Source organism: Lutra lutra, chromosome 16, assembly GCF_902655055.1.
Source record: "Lutra lutra chromosome 16, mLutLut1.2, whole genome shotgun sequence".
Lineage (NCBI taxonomy): Eukaryota > Metazoa > Chordata > Mammalia > Carnivora > Mustelidae > Lutra > Lutra lutra.
Window position 1 is genome coordinate 11819391 of NC_062293.1, and position 12576 is coordinate 11831966.

Here is a 12576-nt window from a genome sequence, read left to right on the forward strand (position 1 = left end):
CGCTGGTGTGGGAGAGCTATCTGGGGCTGGGAGAGCGGCCGTGGTTGTTGGGTGCTAAGTCTGCTAGTTCAGAAGGACCCAGACCTGGGGGCTTTGGATGTCGTGCTGAGGAGTCGGAGCCTTTCTGTGTTCAGTGAGAAGCCTTTGGATGTTTTAAAATGAATCTGTTTCTGTGCTAGAGGGATGATTCTGGTTCAAGGGTCTGAGTGCTTCTCTGCGCTGGCTGCCCTTACAACAGATTGACACCAAGTCTCCATCCTTTGAGTTTCTGATTTACTTACGAGGTAATTAACTTATTAAGTGCCGTGGAGCCCAAGCATTGGTGATTAAAAAAAAAAAAAGCTTCCAGGGGATTTGACTGTAGAGCAGAGCTGAAGGATCCTGGGGACGTTTGCCAACACCTGGAGACATTTGGGGTTGTCACACCTGGAGACGAGGGTGCAGCTGGTATCCAGTGGGGAAAGGCAGGGGTCCTGCTAGCTGTCCCTCAATGCACAGGGCAGCTGGTCCCCCAATGAAGAATGGTCTGGACCCAGATGTCAGTAGTGCTGCTGTGGGGGACCCTGGGCTGGAGGATGGTACACGGGGGCTGGAGTCGTGGCAGTAGAAAGGCACGTGGCAGGAAGGCAGAGCCTGATTGTCCAGAGGGGAAGGAGGAAGGTCCCATGGGGCAGGATTTAGTGGGCAGGTAACACACATCAGAAGCAAAAGCAGAGTCAGCGGAAGTTGGCTGCTGTTGTCTGGGGCCATCTAGAATGCTTCCTGGGCCTCTGACCAAGGTGGGAAGGGCAGGACTTGGGGAAAGACCCCTGAGTACCAGTGAGGGTATGCTGCTCACGAGGGTGTGTGAGATGGCAGGGTGAGGTGGCGGGGGCGTCACCTGGCCTCTGGTGGCCGGGTGGGTTAACAGGGACACCTCCCTGTCTGTTAGCAAAACAGCATGGTGGTTCTGGGTCACTCTGCCCCTCTTTGTACAGAGAAGGGCTGATTAGTCTCATCCCCCTGGGAGCCTTCTCCGGCTTGAAGGAAAATTCCAGCCCCAGAGATCTTGCACAGTGACTGACAGCTCCTTAATGTGAGGAGCAGTGTGGGCGTGGATGGTGGGATGTTGGGGCGTCAAAGCCATCGTGTCTGCTCCTCTGGGATGTCGGGGTTCCCTGGCATGCCCACAGTCATACCACAGCACGTTGGCTTCTGAGAGCAGAAATGTGGGGCCCGCACCCCCCATCCTCGCCGCTGTCCCCCAACACGGGGTCCCAGGCAGCCCGGCACGGCCTGGCTGTGTGGCGTGTGTTTGTGCCTGGAACCAGATTTGGCTGAATCTGGTTGGGAGTGGGCCTTGACATTTGATGGTGGGGAAGGCCGGCCTCGGCCTCAGCTCCCGGGGACGCCCACGGGACACCAGGGGGAGGTGTGAGAGTTGGCAGCCTTTTGGAGCGGAAAGGCCAGGGCTTCTCACTGGCTCTCTGGAGAACTTGGAAATGGTTGGGATTCTCTCCTCTCTGCGATGGGCGAGGGGTTTTTCTCTTGGGGTGGATGATAGGACGTAGTCTACTCTTTTTTGGGGGGGGGGGGGCGCCATGACAAAGTACCACGGGCTCCGTGGCTTAAACAACAGAAAGTGGTTTCCTCACAGCTCTGGCCTAGAAATCCGAGACCAGGGGTCGGTAGGGCTGGTTTCCTCAGAGGCCTCTCTTCTTGGCTCCCGATGGCTGCCTTCTCCCTGTGTCCTCACATGGCCTTGCCTGTGTCCTAATCTCCTCTTCTCATGAGGACACAGTCATATTGGATCGGGGCCCACCTCATGACCTCATTTTACTTAAATGGCCACTTTGAGACCCTCTCCCCAAATACACTCACATTCTGAGGTACTGGGGGTTAAGTCTTCAGCATACAAATTTGGGGGTGGGAATACAGTTCAGCCCATAACAGAGTCTCTCAGTGTCTCCTGGTGTGACTGGGGAGGCCCCTCAGAGGAGTTTATGTGAGGAAAGTTCTAAGGAAAATTGATCGGAACCGCACCAGGCTGAACGCCCTCGAAATGTTCCCGAGGTTCATGTGATGCTCCCTCCTCCCACCGGCCCTTCTTTTCTGTGAACGGTGACACACCTGCTGGAGAGAGATGTGACTCCCCTCATTGTGTTTTTAAAATAACTCTCATTATTCCTCCCCTGAAGATTATTTTCAAACTCTTCATAACTAGATTTTTTCCCCCCCTTAACATGAAGAGAAGGGATCCAATCCGCTGACTTTCTCTTGGAGGAACTCCGATTTCTCACTCTTAAGGCAATTTCTTTTTCTTCTCCAATATCTGGGCTCCCTGTTTCTAGGAAACATGGCTGTTTCATCCAAAAATTTCTTGAACAAATAGGGGATTTCATATGGCAGCGAATGAGGGGAAAGGAGAGACCTAAGCCCACACCTTAGAAAATCAGGCACTTCTTGGAGTAGCCTGTACATTTGCAGAAGGAGGGACCCTCACCACCTGTGGCCCCTAGGTCCTCCGTGTCCAGGAGAAGTGCTGGGCTTGCCCCTTTGCTCCCTCCCTCACTGCTGCAGGCTCTAGGCTGACACAGCGGCCAAGATGCTACCAGGCCCTGACCTTGCAGAAGGCCAAGAATGGCAGCTCTGAATGGAGCCGAAAGGGATAGTTTCTGTTCCGGAACAATCTGTGAGCCAAGAATGCGTCTGGGCAGGTGCAACAGGACCTCATCCTTGCTCCTCTGCGTGACCCCTTTCCTCCAATGCAGCTGGGTCAGTCTTTGTCTAATCATTCTTTTAAAAATTGTATTTTATTGAGTTAAGAACACTTACTGTGAGTATCTACCCTCTTAAATTTTGGAGTGCACAAACCATACGACAGAGCAGGTCTCTCCAGCGGCTTTACCTCGCTTAGCTGAAACCTGATGCTTGTTGGTTGGCCACGCCCCATTTCCCTTCCCCCAACCCCTGGCACCACCTTCCCACTCTTGGATTCCTTGAATTTAGAGACCCCACATAAGTGGGATCGTGCAGTCCGTCTGTGACTGGCTTGTCGCACTTGGCAAAATGTTCTCTGTAGCAGAATGTTCTCCGGGTTCGTCCTTATTGTTGCAACCGTATTGTTGCAGAGTTTCCTTCTTTTTAAAGATGGACTAATGTTCCATTGTCTGCCTCTGCCCCATTTTCCTTCTTCATTTGTTGACGGACATTTTGGCTCTTCACCTGTTTTGGCTGCCATGAATGTGGTGGAGCTAATATCTCTTCAATATCCCAATTTCAAGTCTTTTCAATATACACCCAGGAGTGGGATTGCCTGTCATTCTGTTTTTAATTTTTGGAGGAACCTTTGTACCATTTTCCGTAGCAGCTGCACCATCTGGCTTTCCCACCAACAATGCACAAGGGTTCCAAGTTCAATCTCTTCACTTTTCTGCATAGAGAAGCCTGGGCCGTCTCAGACCATTGCTCCCTTGGAGCACAACTCCATCCTCACCATGTGGGAAGATCCCATCCACCCTCTAGGCACATCTTTTGGAGATCTTCTCAGCCATCCTTGTCATCTCTTGAGTCATTTGGGGTTAGCACTCTCCCCTTTATTTGGTGCCTAATTCAGCCCACCCTCGCGGTCTACTGAGTAGTCTGTGCATAGCACTGTACTAAGTGCTCTACACGCTTCATCTCGGATAATCTCCGTGACATCTCCCTGATGATAGAGGTACTATTGTCTTCTCTGTTTTACAGAGAAATGAGTCTTAGTGACATTTAGGAATTTACCTAGCTTCTACATTGAGCAGGGATTTGAACTGGGCTTTTTCTGCATCCAGATCTCTAGCATTTATCTTAGTTAACTTTTTATTTTCATACAAACATATTCCCAGTCCTCTGTGGACTTGGAGTATGTCTTCTGCCTTGTTGTACCACACCCCCCCCATACAAAATGCAATGCACTTAAGGATGCTCAGTAAGTACATGTTTAATATTTGAACAGCGAGGAGAGCAGGATTTTTATTCACACGGGCCTCTAAACACAGCCCCGCATGCAAAGTTCCAAAGATGCATTAATTATACAAAAGCTGCTAATATGAATGATTCTAACCATAACCACTAACATGAATCTCTCCTGATAAAGTATGTATCTTTTTTTTATTATAAAAGATTTTACTGGAGAGAGAGAGTAGGGTGGGGGGAGAGAGGCAGATGGAGAGGGAGAAGCAGACTCCCTGCTGAGCGGGGAGCCCGACACTGGGCTCGATTCCTGGACTCCAGGAGCATGACCAGAGCTGAAGGCAGATGCTTAACCGACTGAGCCACCCAGGTGCCCAGATGAAGTCTGTATCTTTATGAGTCTATAACATATCTGTCCCTGTAAAGCATTTTTACACAAATGCTCAATGAGATTCTAAGAAATTACAAAAGTATGTCAATTACCTGGGCACAGACTATCACCGTCCCCATTTTACAGTAGAGAAAGGACATTTGGAGAGGTTCAGTGAAATCCCACCGTGGGCAGAGAAAGGAAGCCCCATGGAGCTGTGAGATTTCTTTTCTCTGTGGGTTTCTTTTCTTTGTACCACAGCCACGGAGCAACGTCCAAAAGGACTGGTAATTGTAAAGTGTTGCATGGAGCAAGGGGGTGTTATTTTATTTAAAAGCCAGAGAATAATGGTGAGATAACCAAGTTAGTTAAATTGAGGAGAAGCGGGTGAATCACTGACCTGTTTTAGTTTGGGTAGTGGCTGGAATGTGGACAGGTTGGGTTGGAGGTGCAGCCCTCCACTGGATTTGGCCAGCTGTAGGCAGGAGAGGGTTTCTGGACAGAGAAGGACGGGAAAGGTTTTCCTCCTATTTGACCATTCGTGTTCTGTTTCTGCTCCTGCTCTCCCTGGAGCCTGGAATGCTCTGGCCCACCATTCCCCCCCTCCCCCCTTTCTGGTGCCTGATTCCTATTCTTTTTTTTTTTTTTAAGATTTTTAAATTTATTTATTTGACAGAGACCACAAGTAGGCAGAGCAGCAGGCAGAGAGAGAGAGGGAAGCAGGCTCCCTGCTGAGCAGAGAGCCCGATGTGGGGCTCGATCCCAGGACCCTGGGATCATAACCTGAGCCAAAGGCAGAGGCTTTAACCCACTGAGGCACCCAGGTGCCCCCCTATTCATTTTTTAAAGATTCATTCCAGGAGTCACCACTCCTGACCCTCTCCTGGCGCTGTTGTGTCCTCATGATAACCCTGAACTCACCTTCATCACTGTACCTCCCATGTTGTCCCATAATATCCTGGCACCAGTGAGCTCCTTGGGCTTGGGGACCACATCACCTTATCTTTGGTTTTCCAGAGTGACTGGAAAAAGAACACTTACTGTTTTAGTTGTTGAATGACTCACTAACCACGGCAAGCGCACGGCAGGCAGGGAGATGCGTGGTTTCTTCAGGAGGGGTCTCCTGGGGGAACAGGAAGCTGGAAACCTCGGATATGTGAGGCTTTGTCAGTGCCCATGATAAACGTTGACAAGAGACACACCTGGGTTGTCTTTTTTTTTTTTTTTTCAACTGTGCCCACCCATCCAGCTTGTTTGAAAATACCCTTCAGTTGATTTTGCTTCCCTTTGATTTTTTTCAAGCAGAAAACTATTTTTTATTAATAAAATTCAAAAAATAAAGAGCATGAGGGCCATCCTTGTGGCTGTCATCCCGCAGTCTCTCTCCCTTGAGAGAGACTCTCTGGCTCTCTTTGCTTCTACTCTCTCTCCGAGGCTCATGACTAAGTCGTATCTCTGACCCTTATCTCTTTTGCACTTGGGATGTTCATTTCCCGTCACCTGCCAGACACCGTGGCGAGCTCGGTCAGCATTCCAAAGCAGAATCCTTTGCTTTCAGAAGGTGCTCCTTCTTTGGCACATCTGCCTTTTCTATTCTGGGAACCGGCAGCTCTGATCATGGGAGTTAGAAACTTTGCCACCCTCACTGAACAAGTCAATCATTTACAAGTACAGTTCACTTGAGTTAACTAGGGCTCTGAAGTGGCGCCTTCCTCTCACCCCTGCCATTGCCTTCATTTACATATTAACTCATGCGCCAGCTGCTTATGAAGTACCAGCTCCGTGGCCCTGGCCGTGTCCAGTGCCGTGCCAGCACTTGTGATAACGGCATTGGACTGTGATAGACAGATGACCTGCCCTTGAAGAGCTTACTGTCTAGGAAAAAGGAGACACATAATAAGCAATGTAATCGAGAGGCAGATAATTTCCTATGTTAGACGGTGAGTGCTCTTGAAAAAGCAGATAGGGGATCAGGAATGCCAAGAGTGGAGTTCAAGGTTGTTAAGTAAGATGGTCAGGGCTGGCCTCCTGAGCGTGTTAGCAGAAGAAGGTGGTGAGTGAGTTAGTTACATAGGGAAGGGCAGTCCAGGCCCAGGGAATTGTCAGAGTAAAGTCCCTAGAGCAGGAGGCTGGGCATGGTCAGGGAGGAGCAAGGTGGCCAGGGTGGCTGGATGGGAGGGAGCCAGGTGGGTGGTGGTTGGAAAAGAGTCAGGGAGGAAGGGATCCCAACCATGTAGACTAGTTGGGGAACTTTGCCATTGCCTCTGAGTGGAATGGCCACTGCAGGGTTTTGAGCAGAGGAGTGACATCTTCTAAAATAATTGAAAGAGTCTTTCTGGCTGCTCTCCTGAGAAGGGGGAGAAGTGGCAAGCGGGGAGACAGACCCACCATTGCTTGCTGGGACCATTGCATTATCTTCAAATGGACCTCCCCTCTTTTATTCTTCTTGGCAAACTTCCTCATACCTCAGCGTCTTCTCTGTCACGGGCCACTTTTCCCAAGCCTGGGCTGAATCACGCCACTGCCCAGCGGTCGCTGTGGGCGCCAGATGCACGCTCCGGGAATGACGTCCGAGGCCCGTTGTGATCTGGCCCCCAGCTGCTTTTCTTGCTTCATTGTCCGTCCCTCTTTCGCCCTGGGCACTTGCTCCCGTGTCTTCTCACTTTCTGTCCTGCAAAATCCTCATTTCCCACATCTCCCCTTTTCCTCTGAGCTTGTGCAGGATCTCCAAGTCGGAGAACACTTCTCCGAGCTCCCGCACCCAGCCGGGGGGTGTGTGTGTCTGTGAACCCCATGCTGAACCTGGTTGTGTTGCGATCTCTCAGGGTCCATCTGGGTCACAAGTTCCTGATGGTAAGCTCCCTGAATTCCTCTCAGCATCTCTTGCTCCCTCCGCAGTGCAGAGAGGGGCCTTGCCTGGCTTTTGGAATAGCTCTGATGAGCTAATGTTTTTGGTTCCATTTTGCAGATTGAAGCCCTGGTGAAGGACATGCAGAACCCGGAGACGGGGGTCAGGATGCAGAACCAGAAGGTTCTGGTCACCAGTGTCCCTCACGCCATGACAGGTAATGTATCTGTCCACACGCAGGGGCTGACGATCTATATAGCCCAAGGTCCAAGTGCGGCCCACGGCCAGTGCTTGCGCATAAAGCTTTATTGGAGTACATTCACATCCCTAAATTTTCTAAAAAATATTTTATTTATTTATTTTTGAGAGAGAGCGTGAGAGTGAGCATGAGTGGGGGAGGGGCAGAGGCAGAGGGAGAAGCAGGCTCCCTGTTGAGCAGGGAGCCCCATGCGGGGCTCGAGCCCAGGACCCTGGGGGTCATGACCTGAGCTGAAGACAGATGCTTAACTAACTGAGTGACCCAGGTGTCCCATGTCCTTCTTTACATATTGTCTTTGGCTGTTTTTATGCTACAATGACGGAGTTAAGTACTTGTACAGAGACTGAATTATGACCCACAAAACAGAATATTTATAGCCTTTTAGAGGGAATTTGCTGATTCCTGGACCACAGGCTCCTTCTGAGGAAGGGTTCAGAAAGGAAAGGAGAAAAAGAATCCATAGATCACTTTGTGGCGCCGTCCCTCCCAGGAGGTCATTTAAAAAGCTTTTGCTGTCGCTTTCTGTTTGCCCTGTTTTCATGAAATCAGGTAGTATTAAAAAAAAATACTCTTTGGCAGAAAAAGATGTGGTCTTTGCTCTACCCTTTTCTGATTCTTTTTGACACCCGTCTTAACCACACCATGGGGACGGCGCCAGTGTCTCTTTCCTCTGGATGTGGGAAAAAGGAGCATCATTTGAGGCTATCGGCAGAAGGGACTGAACCACAGAATAAGAATGACTTCGGATAAATGTGTTGCATGTGTTTGATGATTTTGGTTTTTTGGTAGAGAGTTTGTTTCCTACTGAGACCTATTGTCTGCAGAAACAGCTTCTCAAAGCAGGAGCTGGGGACTCGCCACCCTGCCCCACTCTTTGTGAACCCTCTCTCTCCCCCTCAGCATAGCCTGACTGCCTTTCACTCAAGGTGCTCTGGTCTTGGCAGAGGCAAGCTGGCCGACAGTGTCCCCCTGTTTCCCTTTCTGTCCGCTTGGAAGAAGGCGTGTCCCCATCTTTTTTCCCTTGAGTGTAAGCGACAGAAAACCAGCCTGGCTGTTGGGAGCAAAATAGCGGTTGATCGGAACGGGACAGAATAGCTCACAGAAGGAAAGGAAACTCTGACCAGCTGCCCTGGGGAAAGGCTAGGAACCTGAGTTGCACAGGTGCCCAAAGAGTGGGGATTGACGGGCAGACTTCTCAGGGTGGCTCTGCGTTCCCCTGACAATTAAGATGTACCTGAGGCGATTCTTCTGGAAGGCGTCCGTGTCCCCGCCCCTCTCCACTTCTGATTGTCATTACTTCCAGCCTGAATTCTCCACGGGACTGGAAAGCCCTCAAGGGGAGATATGTTGTCCTGCTCACCTGGGTGACTCCCTTGCTCAGCCTAGCTGTTAGGCTGGTGGTTTAGTAGAAGGTTCTTGAATGCATGAGTCTCTGCTGGTCTAGCACTGAGTGAGGAGTACTAGCCTTGGAGCCAGTTACCCTGGGATTGACTCCTTCGGGCGCCTCTTTCAAGCTGTGTAGCCCTTGTCTTAATCATCTCATTTTAAAAGCAGGAATAGCAATCCCTGGGGAAGAGAATGATTGTGGGAATTCAGTGGGATGGTACTGAGCACGTGGTCAGCAGGCATGGAAGCTTGACCTGTGGTGATAGCTGGTGACTTCCTACACTGTGTCACTTAACGCTCACGATCAAGTTCAGGGTTGATGGGACCATCTGCTTTTTGTAGACAGAGTTTCAGCCACTAGTGTCCCTGTCACTAAACTAGCACAGGGCTGAGCTTGGATGTGACCCCAGCAACGTGACCCCAGTGTCCATCCCTGACCCACTGTCTGTGTGCATAAGCTACTTTTTCTCTTTTCACATAGGGCGCGCTTGGCTCCTGGGTTCAGGCAAGGCCGCCCACCCGCCATGTTTTCTCTTGTTCCTCCTGTGGGTGAATTTCAGCTGCCTTCGTAAAGGGGCTCAGGTTGAAGGCATGGGTCCTGCGTCAGCACTGATACAAGCAAACTGGGTAATCAGCACCCAGCTTCTCAGATGGCAGGTGACCCAGGACTTCTGGGGAGGAAGGTGGCTGACGTGGGAGCCTGCCGCACCGTTACACAGAAGACCACGTGATGAGAAGCTGGTGGCCCTGTAATCTTATTTGGTCTATTTTAGGAAGCAGTCAAGTGGATGAGAAAACCCTCAGCTGGTTGGTGGAAAGCACGGATCCATCTGCTGCCTGCCTGGGTCTCTCTGTCTCTCAGTCTGCGCACCTCTGAGCAGCATTCAAGGAGACCCCGGGGAGAAAGTCTAAGACCCCCCGTCCTAGCTAGGAGTTGATGTAGGATTTTAGATGAAGAATTTTGCTTTAGAACAGCCAACCAGGGTTGAATAAAACTAAGAGCGACAGATGAGAACCCACTGGAAGCAGTAACAGTGGGCATGTGGGCATAGACAGAGGTCATGTTTGGACACTTGTGCCCCAGGACATGGGGGGTGAAGTAAGAATTGTGGGTTGTCCATCTTTAGCCATGCCCTGGGCAGGTAATTAAGCCCAGAGAGTGTATGAGTGGGTCGTAAGGGCTTTCCCCGGAGGGGCCTGGAAGAAATGCCTCATTAGTACTGCTGAGGAAGGAAGTATTTGGAACAGTCGAGCCAGAAGGACATAGGCAGTGGCAACTCAGACCCAGATCCTTCTTCTCTGTATGTCTTGTGGGCCAGTTCCCATGCAATCAGGGCCAAGTGTGGCCTTTGTAAAGCAGGCTGAAATTGCTGGAAAATGTGGTCATTGGTGTTTGCAAGGTGGCGTCTGAATTGGGGTGGGTTGTTGTGACGGTATCTTGTCTTTCCTTGGAGCTGCCATTGTCCTCCTCCTCCAAGAAGCCTGTTCTGCTTACGGGGCTGCGGGGCCCAGGGTGAGGCAGAAGCATACAGTTTCCTTGGGGTCCAGTGACAGTTCTGGATTGTTGGTGGAACTTGGCTTGCTTTGGTCCTTAGATAAATCTGAATCCTTGATGGACATTGGGGAAGGGTATGTGCTATGGTGAGTGCTGTGAAGTGTGTAAACCTGGCGATTCACAGACCTGTACCCCTGGGGCTAATAATACATTATATGTTAATAAAAAAATAAAAAATTAAAAACAAAAAAATCTGAATCCTTGGGGGACAGGGTGGCGGGGGGGCAGTGCTCGTTCTCTCCTGACCTCTCCTGATCTCGCCCCTGTCTGCCCCTTCTGCTTTTTCTCCAACACCAGTCTTCACTCTGCATTGTCCCCAGGCCAGCCCGTAAGACTTGTAGAACCCAAGACTACAAGTGGAGACCACACCCCCTTGTCTGAAGTTATAAATCAGCCCACAGAGTGTTACCAAATACGTCCCATTCTCCTGCTTTGATCAGAGTACCTTTACAATGATCTGAGAGACCAGGTCTAAATTTAGAATTTTTTGACTCTTTGGGGGTCTACCTGGGAATTTGGGAGCCTAGGCAAACCATCGCCTCACCCTTAGCTCATTCCCACTTTTCCTTCCATCTCTTGCTCCGATTTACCTTCACGTGGCCAGGCTCCATCTGGGTCCCCGCAGACAGCATGCCTTGGGTCTGGTTTTTTTCCAGTGTTAAGACATGGGCTGTTTGCTTCCTATCTGATGACTGTTAATCCATGCACAAATTGTTGTAAAGTCAGAAAACAAAATACTACCGGAGAGATAAATGTCGCAGGTGTATGGGAGACGTTCAACAGGAAATCTGGCTGGAGTCAGGTCCTGGATGACCCTGAATCATGGGCTGCGGGATTTGGAGTGAACATCATGGGAGGGGTCGGGGAGGGGAGCCCCTGAAAGTTTGGAGAAGAAGAGGGACGAGATCCCAGCTGAGCCCAGTGGAGACCAGTCAGGCAACAGCATGGAGGAGGGAGTGGAGGTCGATGATTTGCTTGGAAGCTCTGACAGTGGCCAAATACTTCTGGTTTGCAGGAAGTGACGTTCTACAATGGATAGCCCAGCGGCTTTGGATCTCCAATCTGGGTGAGCGCTTGTCTGGCACCCCGGCAACAAGGAGGGCTGTGTGTGCCCAAAGAAGCCCTGGAGGGTGGAGACTAAAGGGAGGCTTAACATTTGTCTCTGAGAAATTGACATCAGAAGACAAGGCATTTACATGTAAAACAGCCCAAATCAAAAGTGAAGGCATGATAATTGAGGGGAAAAATAATTGTTTCGTACAAAATATTGAGAGCACGTGAATAATGGATAATTGGGGAAGCATCAGCCAAGACAGAATTCTTGGAGGGGGTGATGCTCACATATAGCTGGTTTTGAAAGAAGGGGTGCTTGTGAATTGTGGAGGGGAGCCCTGAGCAGGGGTGTAGAAATGGAATGAATGAGACAGGGAGTGGGAATGAGGAGAACTTGGGAGAAATGGCTTCAGCTGGGTGTGGAGAGCCATGGAGGGATAGGGATATAGTAGGCATGTCTACAGATTCCAGGCTTTTTAAAAAAGATTTATTTATTTGAGAGAGAGAGTGAAAGAAAGAGCATGTGCAGGGAGAGGCCAGATGGAGAGGAAGAATCCCAAGCAGACTCAGTGCTGAGCCTGACTCAGGCTTGATCCCAGGACCCCAAGGTCACAACCTGAACTGAAATAAAGATTCAGATGCTTAGCCAACTGAGCCATCCAGCACCCCTGAAAATTCCAAGTTTTATCTGGGAGACAAGTACTAGGAAGCCATGGGGGATTTTTGAGCATGGCAGTATGCATTATAATCATATATAAGTTAGGATGTTTGCAGCAATTTGAGGGACGGATTGGAACAGAAAAAAAATCCAAGGAACAGACTTCCCACTAGAAAAAAGGCTGTTGGTACATCAAGACATTAAAACATGATGCTTGTCGATGATGGAGGGAATGAGACACGAAGGATGAAGAAGGAGGGTTGGGGAGAAAGTCTTCTTAGGCTTTGGAGGCTCAGATAGGGGATGGGATGTGGGTTGGGTCCTTGGGCCTGCTGACTGGAGGGATGGAATTCTCTCTCAATGATGAATGGAAAGACACCTGCTACCTTGGGGCCTTTGAGAAAGAGCCAGGGAGGTTCTCCTTTAACTGATGCAAATCCAGAAGCAAAACTGTTTCCAAGCACAGTGGAGGTTGTTGGGAATTAAAGTAAGGTGTGGAAGAGTGGGATCTGGACCTGGG

At 50.0% G+C, this 12576-nt stretch overlaps 1 protein-coding gene across 3 annotated transcripts in view; it reads left to right on the forward strand.

Moving 5' to 3' along the window:
* RGS9 (regulator of G protein signaling 9) overlaps positions 1-12576 on the forward strand; it is a 99278-nt gene that overhangs the window by 35977 nt on the left and 50725 nt on the right. For all 3 annotated transcript variants that reach the window (XM_047708088.1, XM_047708086.1, XM_047708087.1), the window contains exons 2-3: positions 7266-7362; positions 11361-11411. In XM_047708088.1, the coding sequence (XP_047564044.1) occupies positions 7266-7362; positions 11361-11411 (148 nt within the window). The remainder of the gene's footprint in view (positions 1-7265; positions 7363-11360; positions 11412-12576) is intronic.